This window comes from Dreissena polymorpha, chromosome 1, assembly GCF_020536995.1.
Source record: "Dreissena polymorpha isolate Duluth1 chromosome 1, UMN_Dpol_1.0, whole genome shotgun sequence".
In the NCBI taxonomy this organism is placed as follows: Eukaryota; Metazoa; Mollusca; class Bivalvia; order Myida; family Dreissenidae; genus Dreissena; species Dreissena polymorpha.
The window spans coordinates 121309636-121334563 of NC_068355.1; the positions used below are offsets into that span (position 1 = coordinate 121309636).

General features: G+C 35.6%; 1 protein-coding gene across 1 annotated transcript; it reads left to right on the forward strand.

Moving 5' to 3' along the window:
- The first annotated feature begins 14153 nt into the window (after positions 1-14153).
- On the forward strand, positions 14154-18807 carry LOC127847457 (cytochrome P450 2U1-like). The gene is made up of 5 exons (XM_052379409.1): positions 14154-14186; positions 15370-15508; positions 15802-16067; positions 17767-17900; positions 18657-18807. Exons 1-5 carry the CDS (start codon positions 14154-14156, stop codon positions 18805-18807), a joined length of 723 nt encoding a protein of 240 aa, XP_052235369.1.
- The last annotated feature ends 6121 nt before the right edge of the window (positions 18808-24928 follow it).

The following is a 24928-nucleotide window of genomic DNA, read 5'->3' on the forward strand; positions in this document are numbered from 1 at the left end:
CAGACAGACAGACATACAGACAGACAGACAGACAGACAGGACATACAGACAGACAGACAGACATACAACATACAGACAACAGACAGACAGACAGACAGACAGACAGACATACAGACAGACAGACAGACAGACAGACAGACATACATACAGACAGCAGACAGACAGACAGACAGACAGACAGACAGACAGACAGACAGACAGACAGACAGACAGACAGACAGACAGACAGACAGACAGACAGACAGACAGACAGACAGACAGACAGACAGACAGACAGACAGACAGACAGACAACAGACAGACATACATACAGACAGACAGACAGACAGACAGACAGACAGACAGACAGACAGACATACAGACAGACAGACAGACACAGACAGACAGACAGACAGACAGACAGACAGACAGACAGACAGACAGACAGACAGACAGACAGACAGACGACAGACAGACAGACAGACAGACAGACAGACAGACAGACAGACAGACAGACAGACAGACAGACAGACAGACAGACAGACAGACAGAAGACAGACAGACAGACAGACAGACAGACAGACAGACAGACAGACAGACAGACAGACAGACAGACAGACAGACAGACAGACAGACAGACAGACAGACAGACAGACAGACAGACAGACAGACAGACAGACAGACAGACAGACAGAAGACAGACAGACAGACAGACAGACAGACAGACAGACAGACAGACAGACAGACATACAGACAGACATACAGACACATACAGACAGACAGACAGACAGACATACAGACATACAGACAGACAGACAGACAGACAGACATACAGACAGAAGACAGACATACAGACAGACAGAAGACAGACATACAGACATACAGACAGACAGACATACAGATACATACAGACAGACAGACAGACATACAGACATACATACATACATACATACAGACATACATACATACATACATACATACATACATACATACATACATACATACATACATACATACATACATACACACACACACACACACACACACACACACATACATACATACATACATACATACATACATATTGGTCCTTTCAATGCCTATATCAAGAAATTGGCTGCCCAGTGTTTAGCTCACATAAGCTCTTTAGTACTCATTGTGATATTCGATCGACCTGTGTCCGTTGTGAACCTTTGCCTTGTGAACACTAGAGACCGCATTTCTTGTCCGATCTTCATGAAACTTAGTCAGGAAAATGGTCCAAATCATAACTCAAATGAGTTCTTAACTGGTCATGTGAGGTCAAAAACAAGGTCACTTGGTCAACGAATAAAGACCTTGTGATGGTTTTATTTAAATCATGGACGAGTACGAAAATTGTCAAGATCGGTGGGGAAATATGGCTTTAAGGGGCAGGCGCAGTTTTCTCTATATGTATAGTTTGTTTGAAACTGGTTCTGGTCCGTCAAAAAACATGGCCACCATGGGGTCATTTTCCATATATTTTATGTAGTAAAAGAAGCTTGTGAACACCCTTAAAGACACTTTTTTTGCCAATCATTATGAAACTTAGTCAGAAAATTGGTATCATTGATTTTTCAGACAAGTTCGAAATTGGTACTGATAGGGGGGGGGGGGGGGGGGGGAATTGGCCGCCAGGGGATGGGGCAGTTTCTCTTTTTGTTTATAATGCAGACATGTAAAAAGTCTAGAAGTTTCAATTTTAGCCCAATCTTCATGAACTTAGGTCAAAACTTTTGTTTCCTTGACACTTTTGAGTTGTAAAATGGTTCTGGTCAATCAGTATTAAAAACCATGTCTACCAGGGGGTCGGGAACCATGTCTACCAGGGGGTCGGGAAGCATGTCTACCAGGGGGTCGGGAACCATGTCTACCAGGGGGTCGAGAACCATGTCTACCAGGGGGTCGGGTAAAACCATGTCTACCAGGGGGTCGGGAACCATGTCTACCAGGGGGTCGGGTAAAACCATGTCTACCAGGGGGTCGGGAACCATGTCTACCAGGGGGTCGGGTAAAACCATGTCTACCAGGGGGTCGGGTAACCATGTCTACCAGGGGGTCGGGTAACCATGTCTACCAGGGGGTCGGGTAACCATGTATACCAGGGGGTCGGGTAACCATGTCTACCAGGGGGTTGGGTAACCATGTCTACCAGGGGGTCGGGTAATCATGTCTACCAGGGGGTCGGTTTATTGTCTATATATGCTTATATTAAATACTTTGGAAGACCTTAACCTTGACTTGAAGTCAGCCTTTGTCATATAAATGTTCTTAATTATTTGCACACGAGTTAACTCGTTTTTCTTTTCATATCATTCCCTCAGGTGAGCGATCCAGGGCCTCTTAGCCCTCTCGTTTGTGTTACTTGTTTTTGTTGTTTAAGGACATGTCCTTAACTTTAGTTCATTTGTCTTACTTTTTCTGAATAAATACTGAAGAACAGACTGAAACTCATAAGCTGTTATGTTGTTTTATAAATCATCTTTTTAAATTTGATATTTAGAATTAGAGATTTATCATTTAAATAATCAGCTTCTATGCGAAGATTTGAAGCTCAACTTTTGTTAAATCTAAAATTGAATCGTATTTTAATGCTCACCATAATAGTATCTGCTTGATACATCACTGCAGCTATTAAAGTGTTGTCTTGAACGCGCTTTCCGGTCTTTTATATGTAAGATGTTTAGTTGTCTCTAGTTGAAAATGTGATTTTTTGTGAGGAACTAATTTGAATTTAGCCGAATTTAATACCAAAACTAACCTACTTACATCGATGTCGCGTGGAAACGAGCGTTTCAATCCTTATACATGTAATTACAGTTATCAGTCTGCATGTGCATATGTTTTCAATGGTTTGGCAAAGAGACAATATAACTTTGGATTTATTCCTGCATGAATTTAGTAAGCGCCCCTTTTCGACTGTGTACATGTCACACGTGGCATAATTAATCCAAGATGTCCCACGCTCGATGCTCGATTTCCTCGTGCGCCTTTTCGAAACACATAAGTTGTCTCCCATTCGGGTAGGTATCACGAGTATCCCGGGTAAAAAGCGGTCCGTCTTAATGTGTATATGACTCATATCCGCGAAAATGACAGAAAAGTGCGAATATGGACGAATATAAGCAATATCGACACTTTTTCTGCAATGTTTATTTCAATGTTTAATGAAAAATACACAACATGTATTAAATATGCAAGGTAAAAATGTTTTATATTTGATTGTTACTATATATTATAGTGTATTGTGTATTGGTACGTAAAAATATGCACGTTATTTTATTGAACACATGATATCGTAGTGCTACATTCAAATGTTTCAAGAATGAGTATAACCATTATAGTTGCGCTGTAATTGAAAAACAATGCATGTCCCGGTAAAATTTTAGATTTTTCAACAGTTCATATCCAATACCCCGATAAGTTAAAATACGAAGCCTATATAATTAAGATTAATATTACAGCTGTTACATTCACTTATAAAACATTATATTAACGAAAAATCTAAATAATTATCTGCAACTCATCTTGCTTCCAGTTTTTTATAAAATATATAAAATATTCGATATTTTACATGACTCACCCACTCCTCTAAGCCGAAATGATCCGTAAAACAAAATAGTGTCTTTGTGTCTTATGAACGAATCTTCACTAAAACTAAATTAAGATTCACATAGTAAATCGAATCATTTCTGTCGTCAGTTGTTTAAACGAAAGTACGATTGATATTCAAATGCATTATTTTTCTCTTTCCGGGATATTGTTTTAGTAAGGTGATGCTGCATTAACAAATATAAATGTATATGAAGTAAAAACACCAAAAATAAACCAAAAAACGAGACATTGGTAATGGAATTTTCAACATTAGGCAATAGAAAATAAATAACTAAATTATCATCCAAATTTTGGGGAAAATTAGGGCGGGTGGGTGTATTTATTTTTTTATTTTTCATTTTATGTGACGGACATATTATTCATTATAAGTAATGAAATGTTCATGAATGTGTTGGTTTATATGCATAACGCTTACATGTATGCATGTATGTTAAATTATATAGAATAAAAGAAATACATTATCAAAATTTGACTAGATCTATTGTTTTATTTTACCCTTTTAATATCATGTTAAACTTTTTCTGACAAAAATAAGATAAATACCTCACGTCTTTCAAAATATGTCTTGCATTTGGTGGCTGAATTTATAGGAATGGATGAAACTATAGGGGAAATGTATATTTTTATTATCCCTTTGACCATGCTGTGGACAATATGGATTATGACTACAAAACATGCTACTTGCTGATACTTACGAATGGAAATATAGGGCAGAGGTGACAGGGATATTTTTTGGAAGTGGCTGTCTTAATGTATGCTGCTTTCTTTCATGTTTTGGTACGATTTTGCGCTGATGTAAAATTTCAGTAGGAATTTTGTTTTGGTCAACAGAGTTTGGACCGAATCCGTCTCGAAAGTGGTCGGAACAGACGCGAGTATACGCCGTTGAAAACCAATTTTTCGGCTAATTGCTATCATCCAAGCTTTTCTTGTACACGAGTCTTTATGCGATTTATGTAATTTTACTTTTTTGAAAATTTACCGATTATACCGCTAAAATTATGGCATTTAATTTGTTTTCCTTAACACCGGAAGTAGGTATACATACCCGCACGAACGACAACTCTGTCAAGACGGAATTACGAAAATCTGGACACATTGTTTAAGAGTTTAACTAAAGATTTTCGCTGGGATAATGACGTTATTTCGTAAAAAAATGACGTCATTTCACAGTAAAAAGTGAAAATTATCGATAATTTTCAGTGTTAATTTTCACTGTTTGAAACAGTTAAATTATCAGTTTTCATTCACTAATATTTCTCAATAAACCAACGGAAAGCATAAAATAAATAGTACCTCAAATATAAGATATTTTTAACTTGCATAAAGTTATTATAGCACTAAAAATATAGATCCTTTATTGGATAAACCACATTCGTCGATTTTATCATATTCGCGCATTTGAAATCATCATTTATTTTCAAATGAAAAATGCCACTTGAAACAGTGACATTTTTAGACAATATTTACTGCATTCATAACATTCAGTATAAATAAATACATTCAACATTTTGTATTCAAATTAAAATATAACCAGGAAAAAGTAACATCATTAATTACTTGTGGTCTGGCGCTAATCGGCCCAAAAATACTTTGCTATTTTCTAAAGCATATTGTATATCTAAATACTAAAGTTTTCAGACGACATCAAGAATAATTATACATTCAGTATATTATATAAACATTATGTAAACTTATACAACAAAGTGTGGTGTCGGCGTGGTTATATTATTTGCGGCGTGTAGCCCTAAAACAATCTTCTGGCACTTCGTCATGTTCGGGGATATGAATTTAGAGTTGGAAAAATGATGTCTATTAAATTGTTATATATTGACACAATAACATATTTATCACATATTGTGTATTTTTTTAATATTAAATATTGAAATGAACATTGAAGAAAATGTGTTGATATTGGCTGTATTCGTCCATATCCGCACTTTTCGGTCATATCCGCGGAAATGAGTCATTTACGCATTTTAGACGGACCGCTTTTTACCCGGGATTCTCGTGATACCTACCCGAATGGGAGACAACTTATGTAGTTTCGAAAATCCCGAATAGTCAATCAGAATAATGTACACTAGTGAAACATCGGGCAATTATTATTATGTAATCAACTGCAAGAAAAATAAAATGCCATTAAAGTCAAGCGTTACTTTTTATATTTGCCGTGCATTTTTGTCGTTTTACAATGATGACTGCACGTATAATATATATATATATATAGGGTCAGACCATAGACCGATCTAGTCAAAAGGAACGTGTATCACAACTCATATAAAACTATACCGGCTCGTAACAAATATTCAATAACAACTTGATATGTGTCATACACGTGCATCTCATGGAGCTTCACATTTTTAGTGGTGAAAAGTGACGGTCAATGTCATCCTTCAAGGTCAAATGTCAAATATTTGGCGTCTGTCCGTCCGAAAACTGTAACATTTGCAATAACTTTTTCAATATTCAAGATAGCAACATGATATTTGGCATGCATGTGTATCTCAAGGAGCTGACCATTTTGAGTGGCAAAAGGTGAAGGTCAATGTCATCCTTCAAGGTCAAATGTCAAATATGTGGCGTCTGTCCGTCCGTCCGAAAACATTAACATTGGCAATAACTATTTCAATATTGAAGATAGCAACTTGATATTTTGCATGCATGTGTATCTCATGAAGCTGCACATTTTGAGTAGTGAAATGTGAAGGTCAAAATCATCCTACAAGGTTAAATGTCAAATATATTGCGTATGTCAGTCCGTCCTTAAACTTTAACTTTTTATGCCCCTGAAGGGTGGCATATAGTTTTTGAACTGTCAGTCTGTCCGTTCGTCAATCAGTCTGTATGTTCGTCCGTTAGTCCGTTCGTCCGTCCGTCCGAAAACTTTAACATTGCCCATAACTATTGCAATATTGAAGATATTTGGCATTCATGTGTATCTCATGGAGCTGCACATTTTGAGTGGTGAAAGGTCAAGGTCATCCTTCAAGGTCAAGGGTCGAATTTTTCAATATTAAAGATAGCAACTCGATATTTGGCATGCATGCATATCTCATGGAGGTGCACATTTTGAATGGTGAAATGTCAAGGTCATCCTTCAAGGTAAATGGTAAAATATATGGCTTCAACCCGGCAAAGTAGCGGGCATTGTGTTTCACGAACACAATGCCCCCTACTTTGCCGGGTTGAAGCCATTGACACAGCTGAGTAGGTGATTTCGCTTGAGTGAAAATTTTGACGGACGTCAAAGAAAGACCGATCACATTAACTAGCCCTGAAATTGATCTACAAATAGCCCAATTTTGTGTCACATTTTAATAATTTTCCATTTCCGCATAAACGATTCATTTGACCATTCAAAAAAAATAAGATCGAATTGCAGAATGAACATTTATTTCAAACATGTACTATAAACATGTACACTAGAGTTTCAGGAACAGAAAATCAAGTAAAAAAATACAAAATAAACATATGATATATTTGTGCCCGTGTAAATATTAAATGTAAGATTTACAACAGGCATTTCGTTAAAAATATTGACGTTTGAAATGAAATGTTAATAAATCTTTTGAAAGAACCATATTTTGAAAGGAACATTCCACAATTTACGAGGATTTCATAACTAAATGACCGCCATGTTTTCAAACAATAAGTGACGTTTCATTCATTCTTTTGCAATCTAACAATGAAATGAAGAACATGATTAATCTGTTTTTTGACAAGTTTGCAATGTCTTTAAATGTGTACAACAATATGAGTGAATTTATTTTAGCAAAGAAAAAAAAACAACGTTTAACTACTTCATGATCAAATCCAATAACAAGAATATCATTTTTTTGTTGATCATCGACACATTGAAAATAAAATTCGAAACGAAACTTCCAATTCGCAAGAAAGCCGAAATAAAAAATCTCAGGTTCCATACGCCTCAGGCAGGTAGTACATTTCCGTCGGTATCCCATTTGGTGCTTCCATGTGTCTTTGCTGCCGAATCCGATGAGAATTCCATAGATGGGTAAAATAGTTCAGAGCATGATGTATTAATGGTATGAAACAGAATCTCAAGCATTCTAAATGCACAGGATCATCAATTTGAAGCAAGCCGCTGTCTACCATATCCTTAAAATAGTTCCTCCAAAACACAGTAAAACTGACTCTTAAATTTACCCAAAAACGTTCAATTCTTTTATTAAAAGTTGATCTCCCAGTCATGTAACTGTTCATTCCAGACATGTTATCTCTGTCATTAAACCTAAACGCTATCTGCATAGCCCGTACCTAAACGTTTTCTGTCCCTGCATCGTCACGAACCAGACGTGGAACGCGACCAATCTGTTTCACAAAGTTAACAAAGAAGCCCGCCATAATTCGATGGTCATTATTCGAATAACATGCCTCCAGCCATAATATGCATCTGGAAAATCCATCAACCGCCCCGTGTATAACAATTCCAAAAGTCTTTAGCGTAACATACCCATCAATGTGTATAGTAAAATTAGGACCTTTATTGGTAGAGACTATGCGTCGCAGGCGATGTGCAGACCTGAGAGCAACACCCTCAGGATCAATTACCTTCAATAACACCTTGTTGTTTCTTGGGTAACTTTGACATTTGTGATTGTGTTGACCAGTTTCCATATAGTTTTATAACCACATTCAGCCATCCCTCTTTTATATACTGAGCGAATCGCTCGTATAACGTCTGGAAGAGGAGACGACGCGTTGAGTTTTTTTAGCCCTAACCTTCGCAGTATCCGTTTCAGTTGACTCAAGCTGAGAGCAGTGTTGTGTAGGAAAAGCAAGAATCCACATATACCCAGACGCGTATAGCCCTGTTTGTGATAACGCGAAATCCAAACATCCCTTTCTTGATTTGAAAGTACAGCTAACTATGAGTCAACATATATTAGTACCACTAAGACACAACTCTGCATTATAAAAAAGTTGTGAGTCGTTAAACACACGTTTTGCATGTATTAGTTAAAGAGAAATATATAAATGAATCACTCGAGATTTAAGCTCTCTCAATGCTCATAAAACCGAACGAACACATTAATATTTATTGTTTGCAAACATTGTATGTTATTTTTACGTTTATACCAAGCATTACTGCTGTAAAAATGGACTGTCTGAGGTCTTGCGTGTTTCGAAAGAATATACCAGAAACTAAAATTCTGTTCGACGCCCGGAAGTCATGAACCAATTTTGCAATAATGTGATGATGTCAAATTTCTGTGACGACATGATATGAAAAAGGTGTCATGGCGTAAAAAAAACTCATCGTGTCGACTAAAACTATGATGGCAAGTCATTTTCACAAGAGCATGACGCCAAAAAATATGTAGATTTGTCGACTTAGATCATGTCGACCAAATATATTTTCGGGAAAAGCCGGACACATTTACGTCGAGACTTCAACTTAATGGCGTTATGACGAGTAAAATTAAGGTGGAAAAAGCTACAAAACTATGTCGACATACCATGTTATTTCACAGTAAGTCGATATAAATTATTCCGGCATGACCACATTATTGGGGTGTACCATATACGTTTCCGTAGTAATGGACCAGTATACTTTATTAATCGCTCGACCAAGTCATATTTCAATGCAGATCTCGGACGTTACATGTTCTGATAATTATGTTGGTGTAAATAATCGTGCTTAGTGTTGGGACGTAAATTATGTGTTACTAATGATGTAATAATAATTTTCGAGAACGACTACACAAAGGATTTGATAGACCTTTATGGCTCGTATGCTCTTAGAACAATTGACTAAATGCAAAGTAAATTTATACCATTAACTAAAGGTCGCCTTGGTGAAATGAATATGTGGTCCACCTCTACGAATCATTGACCTTTAATCTGCTGGATAAAATGTGACATTCATATTCAGACACTTGTTACCGAAGTTACATAACTGGTTTATTGCGTTACTTGTATTGTTATCATATATACATACACTGGTATGACAATATATTTTAAAAGTAGATTTAGTACGTTAAACAAAAGTCACGAAGGTATTGTAAAAATGTATGTGTACTTTTTATGAGCTGTGTCGACACATGTAATTTGATATAGGAATTCTTAACTGAATCACCACTGCACCGTTCCAGTTGCGAATTTTCTGATATTCATTACAGCTGAGACGGCCGAAAACGTCTTCATTCTTCGAATGATGAACGGGTAATTTAGGCCAGGTCTTAATCTATCGTAGTGTTGAATAGCTTTATCCATACGGTTGAATAACAAACTTTAATTTCAAATGTTGATCTTGAACTTCAATGTGGCAATTTTGTTTATCGATTGATAGGGTTATATATATAAAGTCCGAAGTGTAATAGACAGTATTCATTGATAAAATAATAATACCGTCGAGTTAAATGGGATTAAAAAGAGTGTTAATAGCGTTACGTAGATCATCGTCTTCAATGTGTTCTAGAGAAGGAATGAAAGAAGGACCAAACACGAATTCCTATAAAAGCCAGGCATCGACAACGACGTGTCCGAATATGCATATTGTTCCGTTTAATGTTAGTAAGAAGGGAATACTGCATCAATATTTTCACGATATTCGTAAAACGTTCGGATCAGTGACTTATTTTCGTTTTCCTTTTGTTAAAAAAAAATTCTTTGTGTTAAACACGATAGAATCGACATTGGAACGTTTACAACATACGGCCACGGACGGCCGATTAGGTCTGTTTCTACAAGACTATGTGCTAGAGAATAATGGATTTTCGTTCCAAAACTATTGCGATAAGAGTGATAAACAAAGGGAAATAATAAAAGAACACCTACACATCATTGTTAAACATTATAAAACAGATTTTTATCCTGAAATTGTTAAGATAGTATGCGCAATAGCACATCGACAGCAACTCGATATAGAACTGGATTTTTATATCAAACAATTACTGAGTGATGTATTCTCGAAATTGGTAAGTTATTTCCATAATTCTGATTCATTTACTATCCATTTTCTGGTTTTAAGTTCCAGTCACGACATAATGAGTTCAAAATATGTCTGCCAATCACATTTCGTACAACTATTTTATTCACAACGTTTTCCTTTGTTGTCGATGAAAACAGTTTCCTTATTGTTGCTAACTCAAAGGTCGTATTCGGTCACTTGGTTAATAGGCTAAGTCATATAATAAAATATACACGCTTTGACAAAGTATGTGTTTGATCATAGTGAATAAATACGTGATCAACATACGCCGTTCTAAATGTATCAACTTAAAGTTGAAAAAAAACTTTGTAAAACATATTTAAAAAAAGAAATACACTCATGTGTCGGTCGCAGATTAAGTTTTACTTAACTTGATACGCGCTACTCAAGACGACTTTCAACATCAAAGATATGTTACATTATGTAAATGTGATCAGCTATAGATCACTTATCCATTTACTTAGTACAAGCTAATCCACCAACGCATGTGCAAAGAAATTAAATACTAAGACTATGAGATGGCGCATTGTTTTAAAAAGTGAACATATTTAAACTGTATTGGTTTTATTTCTGTTATCCCAACAATTCGTATTATAATCAACCAATAGCTGCTTTTTTAAAAGAACAAAAACAACGTCTTTAACATACGTAAGATGGTGAAAGCTATAAAAAAAATTGAATTGCCATTTAAAATTCACAACGTTACTTTATCTCGTCCAATGCAAAACTTAAATATTACCACGTTTACATCTGTTTATTAAACTGGCTACATATAATTGAAGCAACAATATAAATGCAGACAACATAAATGTCATGCAAATGATTTAAACTTGGGATAGTTAAAAGCTTTCTGACGTTAAGTATTCGTAACTTGACGTTAACGTTTTTATTCTAGTAGAAACGCGTAGAGAACTTACGTATTTCGACAGACCACATCGTCAAATATACGGTATTCGAATTACATATTTCATGATCAGATAAAAATAGACTGTTAAGTCTTACAAATCGCAAACGTTTCTTTTTAGCATAAGCCTTAAGAAAATGAATTTATTTGAAAGTAAAATAGCTGGCTAATGCTATAATGAGCAATTTTATCGATACTTGTTGCTAGTGAAGCGCGTAGAAAATAGTAAATAAATACGAAGGCGTACTTAAAGGGGCCTTTTCACAGATTTTGGCATAATTGAAGTTTTTCATTAAATGCTTTATATTGATAAATGTAAACATTGGATCTTAAAAGCTCCAGAAAAAAATTCCAGAAAAAAAATAAAAAAGGAAAAAATTAGCCGGTACCAGGGCTCGAACCAGTGACCCCCGGAGTCCTGGTGATAGTCTGAAGTAAAAACGCATTATGCCTCTCGGCTATTCCGCCGGATATACACAGTATAAGTTTTTTATACTTTATATAAGCAATCTTCGTAGTTTCGTAAATTCAAATGACAACAACAGAACTCTCCAAATTATTCAATCGTTTCGCGTTGCAACGCTTTATAATTTTTAGGTTTTCAAATCGTCAAAAGATACATATAATGGCTATATTGGACTATGGTAAATGTTCAGTAATACTGTTTCCTCACAAATATCATAAATAAAACAAAAATTTGCGAATCTGAAACAACTTTTTTTTAATTTTGTCAATTTACCAAACCGTGAAAAGATCCCTTTAAAAGGAGCGTACAAATCAATCACGCGACTCGGTGTAATGGTATATAAAACATTGAAATTTAAGACAGCTATTAGCACATGTGTATGGTGAATGAGTGCGGATATTATGAACATCTGAATAAAAGTTATTTTTCAGAACGCTTTTTGTGTTGCTATTTAAGAGTTATCAAAAGGGAACTATTGTGAACTATGATTTATTATTTCATGTCAGACAGAAATCTGTTAGCATACCAAAATGTTGTAAATTGTAATTTTTAACACATCTGCTTGTATATTGATAACAAAACAATTAAAATTAAAAGCAAATACATATAGTGTAATACACATGGCGTTACAAGTTATGTCTTTAATACAAAGCACGTGCCAAAAACTTAAGGGTGTGACATTAATCGCGTTGACGGGAACGCTCTGCAAGGGCGGTAGCTCTCGGGTGCTACAGGGACCAAAAGGGTTACCCGTACTTGGAAATAGTCTTGAGCTCGACGCGAGCCAAGCTCATCAACTGTTCACACGATGGAGTAAGCAGTATGGTAAAATATTCCGACTCAAAGTGTTTGGAAAAAATGTGGTAGTAATTTCGGACGCTAACACGCTGCGCGCGGCGTTTTCGTCCGGGGCGCTTGGTAAACATTTGAACGACAGGGCCGAAAATATCACCAAAGAAGTGTTCTATGGGCGGAAGCACATGGGCTTTGCGAATCTGAGTGACCAAACTGTATTCCTGAGAAATGTATTGAGACGAAAGGTGCTTCATTATCAAATGTGCAATAGCATTTTCGTAGAGGCGTGTTCAACAACTATAAGCAATTTTGCGATGAACTTAAATAACGGTGCAGAAACGATCGACCCCGACGCGTTGATAAAAGAATTTCTCACGCAGCTTAATTCCACTATTGTAAGTAAATTGGTGTTGGCCGTTTAAAACTTAAAGTATCGTTTAAGTATATTAAATAACTGCTATCCGATGAATTTTAATCAATAATGGATATACTAACGTTAAAAAGTACAAACACATAATATAAAGGTTCAAATACAACTACATGCATTTATATTACGTACATTCAAAACAACGGTGATGAAGATGATGACATTGTTGATGATTATGATGATGTAGTTGTTATTATTGATGATAATGATGATAATGATAATGTTGCTGATGCTGATGCTGCTGATGCTGCTGTTACTGCTGCTGCTGCTGATGATGATGATGTAGTTGTTATTATTGATTATCATGATGCTGATGCTGATGCTGCTGATGATGATGATGCTCATAATGCTGCTGCTGCTGATGATAATGGTGATGATGATGATGATGATGATGATGATGATGATGATGATGGTGGTGGTGGTGGTGGTGATGATGGTGGTGATGATGATGATGATGATGATGATGATGATGATGATGATGATGATGATGATGATGATGATGATGATGATGATGATGATGATGATGATGATGATGATGATGATGATGTTTTTAAGCTTATTGGAGAGAGCCTTCCTGACGATGACCCTGAAGTGGAAGCCCTGTGGGAGTTTATCGATAGTCTCTACCGTCTACTTCCGCCATCCATAGTCGCTCCTTTGCGAGCATTCCCATGGTTACGCCACTTGCCAATCAAACATGGCCGTTACTTTCGGTTGGCGATAGACGCCCGAGACAGGGTGACGCGACGGTATTTTGACACGCAAAAGGTAAATCACGTTTTATCACTGTATCACATCAATTTAAGCTCAAGCATGTTTTATTTGTTATATTTCAGCGGACGGCTTTTTGATAGACCGTTAATTTTTGTCTATCTGAAAATAATAATTAATTATTTTGTATAGCTTTATAATAATAAATATATCAATATACGTAACATCTTTTACGACATGGCGCTTTAATATATCTTTGATGTACTGGCAATGTCTCCATGGCCTTGATTCAGACAACGACCAAGTCCTTTGTATTCATTTACGAACGACATATTGTACATTAATGGAATCAATTAAAATGATATATCACTTCAAAATCCAATACATTAAACAGTAAATCTAAATTTATAACCCGGAAAATGTTGCTAGCAATATTACATTATCCAATATAATGATTTATGGAAAATGTAGATTTATGTTGGAGTTCAGGACTTTTATACTCAGACATATTTGTTAATTCACATAATAAGGTCAATATAATTTAAATAACATATGATATGGCTATGTTGGTGTATATTTCAAAATAAAAACTGCACACAAACATTTGGGTACTTAATATGACGAATTCAGAACATGTGTCGCATCTATTATGGTCACCTACCTGGTATATAATATGTTGATCCCAGTTGTGCAATATCAAGCATCAATTTAGAATTAAAATCTATGTCCCAACAGATCCTTCAACAAATTTAACATGAAATTCAATCTAAATAATGCAATCAATTTTTATATCACGTTTTTTCCGTTTATACTAGGCGTACTAGCATTTCAAACAACAGGGCGTGTGGGAGGTGTCTGCGATATTGATGTGAATCCCATATTTAAACCATCAATGCCTAGTGGATTCTCCCATCCTTCTAAATTGGATCAATTTATTTCAAAAATAAGGGATGTCTAGTATATTTATTTCTATATTTAGAATATTTCTTTCAGAAATTCCTTTAAGCAAACAGCGCAGACCCTGATGAGACGCCGCATCATTCGCTGTTTGCCAAGACTTTTTTCTAGACGCTAGGCATAAATGGTTTAAGAGAAAGCATTGGTGGAGGAATTTGAACAATTGCATATCACGCGATAAGCTGTTTTAACACAGAGGGCCCGACAAGTATGAACTGATATGACTTTTATGTAAATCAAGCTCTTAACAATACTATCTTGACATATGGGAAATACATAAGTCCAGGGAAAAAATCAGGAGATAGATTCTTATAAACATCCTTTAGTATTTTGTTGAAGGCCAGTGATCAATTGTCTGAACAACACATGACAATACATGGAATGCAAACAACTAAACTGAGACAATGATTTAAACTGGGTATTACAACTCGACTTGGAACAGTTAATGCAATGCCTTTGGGTTTCAAACCGACTAACAATTCGTAGCAACGCTGGAAATGTGTTTTCCCTGAACGCTGACGTCATAGTTTATTCCAGTCGACGTACAAGGAGGGTCACGTGCGCGGCCTGATCGACATCTGTCTAAGGATCCAACAACAGGCGCTAGCTACTTCCGGTACCTCGTGGCTCACGGACGACTACATCAAGGGGCTTATGCTCGACACGGTCGTGGCAGGTAACGTACACATAGGTCAATCAATGAAGCCCCAATTTGACAAATACTTAAAGATGTCGTTTTGGAATCGCTTTGTACGGACATCTAATGCCTACGGTGATGTACTTATACTCGATTTATTTACACTGCCAAAAAAGATAACGATCTACATAATACTTCGAGGCAGAACCGTATCCTAAACCAGTTAGAATTTAACTCAATCAGTGAAAATGGTAATCTTTGCAACGGACATTTTCCCACCTATTATAGACATAAGTCGACGAGACATAACTTCATGTTTTTGTTTGTTTAAGGAATGTCCGAAATGATTAAGAGCATCCGAATGCTAATTCTTCTCATGTGCCGTCACCAAGACGTTCAATCACGTGTCAACACAGAAATTCGTGACGTCATTGGTCCTGTTGGAACGCCATCGACCAATCATCGCGAAGCAATGACATATACGCAAGCGGTGATCATGGAAATGCTTCGTTACGTCAGTCAAACCCCACTCGCAATTCCACACAAGTGCAATGAAGACGTAGTGCTCGATGGGTATGCCATATTAAAGGACACAGCGGTAAGAATTGTGGCCCATCGGGGGAAAATGTCTCATGTTTAACAATCTGTTACTTTCAAGTTTTCCAACTGACCTCACAAAAATCTGTTGGCTTAAAGTCACACAAACAATCAGTATGTTTCCAGATTGCAATCTGAATTAACAAAAAACATATGTTACCAAGTGAACCCGCGCATACAATATGATTTGTTTATCAACAAAGCTAACGTGAACATGTTATTATCATATTATTTTGTCATAAGAGTCAATGTTCCCTCTTCCTTAGTGGAACATTGGCTTTAATGTAAACAACTTCAGTTATGCGTTGTTTATCTTAAATCTAAGGCTTACGTAAGTGAAAAAATATTCATAAAACTGACAGATTTTATTGATCTAATGCCTGCCAATTCGTAAACACTTAGTTCAATATCCAGTATATTTAATAGTTTTACTTGTATGAAAAAAAAAACTTTCGTTCATTCCATCATCCTCATTCATGCATATTAAATACGTCGATAGCAGCCGGGTACATAAACGTTCGCGTCAGTTAACGACATGCGATTGTTTACGGGTAGATCTACCATTGTATTGACTATGTGCGTGTTGCCAGGAGACACAAACTTGCGATCAGTTATTTGGACTACTTTCCATATTGAATACGCTGATGTGACTAGCATCCTTTTACAAAACCGTTTTCAGCCCGCTTTATTTGGGGAAAAGTCCGCTAGCGGATCCTTTGTGTTCGCGATGTTGTATACTTGTGCAATGGTCGTCATGATAAATTTTAAATAAATATGACCGTTGATGTGTATTGTATGCGTGACTAATCTTCAAATTTAAGACACCCAATAATCCTTTACAACCAAAAATTAAATTGCCCTAAACGTTAAAACTGGTGTAACATTATTTTTGACTGATTGAGAAGTAACACAGGCTTTCAGCTGTATATGTTTATTTAAAGCGTCATATACATCCAGAGAGGGTAATCAAATGATTGTCAAGATGGTGACGTCCATGCCGAGGTATTTTACCCTTTATTACTCTTGTTTATTTGTGAAATGACGCTCAATTTCCAGCCATATCAGTAAGAAAGTATTAAGCGTTTATTTCGTATTTAAAATTCGCTTTATATATCAACTTTACTCGCTGCGAATTTTCTTAGTGGAGCTGTAATTAATTCATCTTACTTTGAAATTTCGGAGCGAGTAAAGTCGAGATATAGAGCTAATATAAATCCGAAATAAACCCTAGTGATTTTTTTGTTAATATGACTACAAAGTGAACGGCATTAACAATAATAACACAAGTAATAAATGGTATAAATCGGCGAAAAATACCTGACTTGACATGGACGTCGCCATCTTGACTATCACGTGATTATGAAATCTGAAATCGGACGTTTGATAAGATACATACATACCCCACAACAGAAGAAGTAAACAAACTACATGTACTAGCACATAGACAAAATTTGGGTCGCTTTTTTCAAGTAGACCATTCCGTGTTTTTTTTATAATAGAAAATAAAAAATAGGGACGAGGTATTTTTTCTTGATCAAAATACCCATTCATTTTAATCATATCAAATAATCGTTTTAATTGACCAACAAATAAACGTACGCCTTTGTATGCGAACCAGAATACTTACGAAATCCAGACACGTTTCCAAAGTCTAAAAACAGAAAACACATTGAATTATGAAATATTTTCTTATTATGCAGATATTACCCAACATCTGGGGAATACACCACGACGAGGATGTGTGGGGCGACCCCTGGGACTTCCGGCCGGAGCGCTTTCTTTGCGCGGAGGACGGAAAGAAGTTACTTCCGGCCGATCACAAATTCATGAAAACGTGAGTGTACTCTTTAACGTCCCAGAAATGGTTTTGATCGCGAAATTTGTTTAACTGCCGGCTCTTTAAAAAATTATTTGAATATGACGCAACCATATGTACTTTTATGTATGATCCCGATTGTTATATCTACAAAAGAAATGAACATAATTTCAAATAAATTTCAATTTTTAGACAATAGTCGTTACATCACAGCTCATAAGAAAGCGCTATATTAACGTAGTTATTATCACAAATAATGTATGCACGTTTGATAAGGAATTACTGTAAAAATTGCGATGTTTTGAATAATTGATTTATAAGTTTTGGAGGCACTCCCTTGAAAGTGGTTCTTTAAAAGAGGACAACGACGTTCAATCAAGCGGCAATTATCATCTCTCCGCTCTGATGATGATAATGATGATGATGATGATGATGATGATGATGACGATGATTGATGATGATGATCTTGATGATAATGATGGGGATGATGGGGATGATGAGGATGATGATGATGATGATGATGATGATGATGATGATGATGATGATGATGATGATGATGATGATGATGATGATGATGATGATGATGATGATAATGATGATGATGATGATGATGATGATGATTATGATGATTATGACGATGATGATAATTAACTCGTTAATAAACCTTATTTAGGGATTGTAAAGACAGTGAACTACATGCATATACTTTGAACGGGATATCAGTTATTTAATTTAATGTGATACAAGTATGTTATCGACGATATACTTTTTTAGACTGATCCCGTTCTCAGTTGGTAAAAGACGCTGTCCAGGCGAGGATTTTGCCATGTCACGTTTGTTCCTCGTGTTGACGTCACTACTTCAGCGTCTGCACTTCCGGCCGCCAGAGGGCGAGGAATTACCGTCAGTGGATCCGAGACATTAAAACAGAGAATACCCATATCCACTTCCGCTCTACAAATGTCGCGTCGAGGTCCGCATAGAGTGCTAAGCATCGTGACAACTTTATATTTCGCAGTATTCTGGACTAATCATGTGATCTGCAGGCGCGCAATCTGTAACCGACGTTATTTTAATGAACAGGATTCGTGCGCACGAATAAACACTGGTACAAGAAGGTATACTTCTGCTCACCACCAAAATAAGACATATGATTTTTGTATGTTAACTACGATAACATGTGTATTTATATTGATCAATATTTATGTCACATAATATAGTTTTTGAAATTGCATGTGCCAAGCCGCAAAGTGGGTCAAATGACGACACAAGAATGCCCTTACTGCTGTTGAACTGTTACCGAGTTGAAATTCAGAATGTGTTCGTGAAATCTTGGCTACAGCTCTTACTGGTTCGCTGAATTACAAATATTTCAATTGAACTTTTATTTCAATATTAATAACAATACCATGTAAGTGACACAAATAGAATGTCAATTGCAAACTATTATTCAAGGAAAAAACTTGATCCATTCTCTAAAATGTTCATATTTATTCTTGTATAATCATTATTAATTATTGTGATCCTCAGCGATTTCCCATCAGTAAGTATCTTCTTTGGTGCTATCACTTCAATGCACTTGAGCTGACAGTCGTAGGTTACACTGAGTCTCGTTCTGGGATAACTGGGTTTAATGCACTGCGTTAATTGTCGTCCCGGATTAGCCTGTGCAGTTCGCATAGGCTAATCAGGGACAAAAATTTACCCCCATCACTGGATTTCGTTTAGAAGAGACATCATTTATGCGAATGGATCCATAAAACTAAAAAGCGTCGTCTCTGCAAAGCCTTATCTGGGACGACACCTTACGCATATCAAATCAAACAAAACCTAACAACATTTCACACAATCATGTGCCGCTATGTATTTGTCCAAACGATCGTATTTCCGAATACATACGTTATCGATTATATTTTTACAACGCATGACGTCATGATTGTATTCTCACCAGGCATGTCATAATTTTATTACAAGTTATCGTTACTTAAAATGAAAGCTAGGAAGCCCAAACCTTTCATATACAAGACTGTATTTCGTTTCGAAACAGTTCAGGTGGCGCTTTTCTTCCATATAAAGATTTTGATTGCCTACAATTAACACAGTGAATTGGAAATTATTGGTACTTAAATCGCGTATACTAGTCTTGAAAACTGCCTTTGATCTTTCAAAATAAAAAACTTACGATAAGTATGGGGGTGTAGAAATATTAATGTTGCGGTTGAGTTATAAATCATGTTTATAACAATAAGGCACACGTTTCGATTTCGGTTATTCAAAATGTATGAACATTGACAACATTAACAATGTGTTTAGATATTGCTTAGATACGATTGAACAACATGAACCTGAACGAATGCGGCTATTGAATATGACGAAAGTAACTTTGGTATTTTCTCGTAATCTAACACAAAATAATCATTCAATCGAAAGGGTGCACTCAGTTACTTGCTAATAACTTAATATGGGCATTCATTTACAAATGCATTTGTTATGAAGTCATTATATCTATAAAAGGATAGGCATTGTTTTATTGCAGTTTGTTTGCATGTGTTTGTATACGACGAGTGGCATCAGCAAGGTTTAAATGAAATTTATTTCAAAATACAAGATTTTTTGTTGAAAATTTAAATAATAATAAAGATAGTGTTTAAAAGAATGTTTGTTTTTATTTATTCTTATTTTGTTCCTAATTATATGGCATTGGACAGTTACGCAATCAAATTTAACTAGAAATGGCGCGGCATAGGCCGACGCGTATCCCCACGCCGCATGTTTGACCCAGGGACGCCCCAGGGTTGGTAATGGGGCCATGCATAGTTGAGTTTGACCGTATTGTCATAAGAGATGTTCAGTATCAATTTGAAGAAAATCGGTGTAGAAATGAAGACGTCAATGTAAAATAGCCTAAAAAATGAGTGAAAATCTTTGACCCGGCCCCACCCCAACCCCCATAACTTTTGACCCAGGGTTCAGATCAAAATTCCAAATAGTGCACTGTCGCACATATGCCCATAGCTACCATGTATGTAACTTTTAAGGTTCTAGTGCTAATAGCGTATGAGGAGATAGTGGCCAGGACGGACGGACGAACATACGGCGGAGATAACCACATATTAGATTTCAAAATCTAAGTTCAAGGTCAAGGTCACAGGGGTCAAAAATTTCATGCACATGGAAAGGTGTTGTCCAGATACACATGCGTACCAATTATGAAAGCAATATCTGAAGAGACACAGTAGGAATGAGCCTTTTTCGAATCGCGGTCGCAGGAAAATCTCTCACCCGGCCCCAGCCCAACCCCCATAACTTTTGACCCAGGGGTCAGATCAAAATTCCTAATAGTGCACCGTCACACATATGCTCATAGCTACCATGTGTGTAAGTTTCAAGGTTCTAGTGCTAGGACGGGGGACAGACGGCGGAGATAACCACATAATCCTCACCTTTTCTCCGAAAAGCGTGGACATAATCAATGAAGAATAAATTGAGTGATAAAACATCACCGCCAGAAAAGAAAGGGATGACATTTGACCGCGTGTCGGTATTATTGAATGTGGTAAAACTATTTGGGATTGCAAGGGTCGCATCATGAAAACAAACTGTCCGCGCAAAGTACTTGCGTTAAGATTATTAAATCAGTAAGAAATGTGTCATATTTCAGGAAGTATAACGCTGTAATAGTAACGCGAGTGTACTGTGGCGACAATTCAATAGCTTGGAGCTGATAACGTTAAAGAACTTTAATTAATCGACAAACTTCGTTGTAGTTAAACAATTTAAAAAACACACGCGAGATTAGGATGTGAAAACGAAGAGAATAACCCGATAGTAGGCTAAGTATTACGCGATTGAACAACTATCAGGTCACGTGATTATCAGGCAATCATGATAACTTAAACGTACTATGAGGATAGCGGGAAAGTAAGAGCATAGCATAATAAAGAGCATAGCATAATAAAGAGCATAGCATACTAAAGAGCATAGCATACTAAAGAGCATAGCATAATAAAGAGCATAGCATAATAAAGAGCATAGCATAATAAAGCGCATAGCATAATAAAGAGCATAGCATTATAAAGAGCGCACTTATCATTATAAAGACAATATCATATTAAAGAGCATATCATAATAAAGAGCATATCATAATAAAAAGCGCACTTATCATTATAAACACAACATCATAATAAAGAGCATACCATAATAGGGAGCATATCATAATAAAGAGCGAACTATCATAATACAAGTAATATGATAATAGGTGCTACCTAATTTACGGGCAAAAGCTTATTTGATGTTTGTTAAAGATAACACGGGTAATATATGTCTGCACATTATCATGCAACAAAACATTCAATTTCTTTACAAAACAATATGTAATTTAGCAAAGCAATAAAATATAATTTGTTTTAATCTTAAACAAGTTTATGAAGCTATGCTTTATGTATAGTAACCCCTTGTACTGTTTTCAAACTCTTAAACAAGTATTTCAGTTTTTGTTTACTTTTAAAAACAATGTTAGAATTAAAAAAAAAATCTCGCGAAACTGTGTTTTATTGATGTTTTCCATATGCAGGGATGCCATTTATGTTTTAAGGCGAGATTATTTCTAAAACGATTTTATTTAACTTAAGCATAAAAAAGAAAGGTGCCGTACTTCATTATTTTGGGCCCATGTCTAAATCATCGACATCGTAAATGTATCCCCTGCATATGTAAATGAAAAACTTTTTGTACTTAATTAATGTTAATAAACATATAAATGCAACAATGCTTGCGGGAGTGTTTGCATCTATCTTGAAAGAAGTGCATAGACCTCATTCACTGCGCAAAATTACACAGACCAGAAATATCACCTTTGGCTTTGGACACAATACTCTTTGCATATCTTCGCACTGTTAGAGCTTATGTCATGAAATGTGGTAAACTTATTGTATTTTTCTGAATCCTCAGGAATTAACAGTTGGTAAAAACTATCCCTTATGGCATACACAGATTGAACATTACTAGGTTGGTGCTAAGGAGAAAATACTAGTAGCAAAAATTTAGATTTATGATGAAGACCCACATCATAAGCTTAACGCTAAATATATGAGTGTACCTGTCACTTTATGTGTGAGCCAAAAAATAAACAACAACATACTTATTATCACGAATTTACTGTTATCAACAAGTATTGTTTTACCAGTAAATAATTTACCAAACCATATTTAAATAAAATATAATCAAATATTTTTCACCTGAATTTGATTTCATTATTTCCTTTATTTTCATTTCATTTAATTCATTTTCATGTTTTGAAAGTAAAGATATTCAGTCATTATGGAATGTGGCATTAAACATATAGACAGCAGCTGCGTATTGCATGTGAATGAGGCAGTTTCCACATGAATATGATTATAAAATAACAACCCGATTGCAACTGCATGTACATCCCAATAGATTAAAGTCAAGTTTTTGTATGTTCAAGCTCATAAACAAAATAACACATTCAGTATGTTCATTTATACCCTTATCTTCTCGCCCTTGTTTCTGTGCACTCAACACATATAGTATTAGACACACTGTTATGAGTTTGCATATATTCGGATAAGTTCCTACCACGCGCTTGTTAGTTCAAAAACACGCTCAGTCATGGCACTAAATGTCAATGAGTTGACTTCATCAAAGATGTAGAACCAAAAAAATACTCCACTCATCCAGTACGCCTTCTATGAAGAAATAATAACAAGCAGTCATCAAATAAAATGAATACCGTATCCTACACTTTCGCTTCTTATATGGTCTTCAAAAAATTAATCAGAGACAGTTGACAAGACTAAACTTCTGCTTTTCGCTTATTTGCAATTTGTTCAAAGTGTCAGCATAATGTGCAAAATAATATGGTAATACACAACATGGTCTCAGGTGTGTCAAATGAATATTTAGGCAAGGATTATTAATTATAGGTATAAGTTCAAGTGTACAACACACTCTTTTGTAATAAAAATATTGCAAAGTGTGCTACTGGCACTGCATTATGCACATTTATATTTAAGCAAAAATTAACATTCATTTATATAATAAACAAGAAATCTGATACTTAAAAACCACTTAGTAGATATTGTTTAATGTACAATGTATTACTCATCATCACACAATGAGACAACACAATGGTCTCTAAACAGAGTGTGTTTTTTAATTGTGGCATACATTTTATGAAATAATACTTGTAATAGAAATACAGAAAATAACGTCTAGAGCTGCCTGGGAACTATCATTTTAATATCAACAATGAACAATTCATTCGACATGCCTGATTGCAAATTGTTAATTTCACTATTCTTTCACATTGTTTTCACACCTGATATTTGTTATGCTGTATATTCTTTTTGCTTACAGACATACAGAGTCTCTTCACAATAATTGCAGTTTCTTTAAAGTCCACTAACGTTGAACATTACAGAGTCACAATTGCTAATGTTTTAGTCCCGGTCAAGCTTTATAGGTCCAGAATTGCTTCGTTGTTGAGTACAAAGCACGCAGTCAGTTTTGCTCAGCAGAATGCTGCATGGAATGTTTGAAGTCCAGCATTTGACAAAGCAGCTTCTATAAGAAAATAAAAGAGAATCCATACATATGAATTAGTCTATTTCCAATGTGTATGTAAGCACAGTTTGATTTTTTACAGTTTGAAACAGTTTGGTACGAAAATGATCGAGTATGAGTCGGAGATGCAATATTGTTTACAATCACAACGTAACTTAATATATCACAAAAAAAGGGTCTTTAGAATAATCACGTAGAATATACTCAAGAAATAACTCCAAAACTTAATAAAATGATAACTTTTATGTTCCATTAGTTTGACTGAATAATAATCATAATGACCTTAAATTTAAAATCGGCGAAATTTTGTATGTGCCGAAAACAGTTCCCATGCTATCAAAGGTAATCTTTAGCAATAAACTTATAGATTGATGTTTTATGTAACCAAACGCAATATTTTAATTGAATAATTACTTATGCGAGTGCATTCCATTAATTTATTAAATTTCAACAATGTAAAC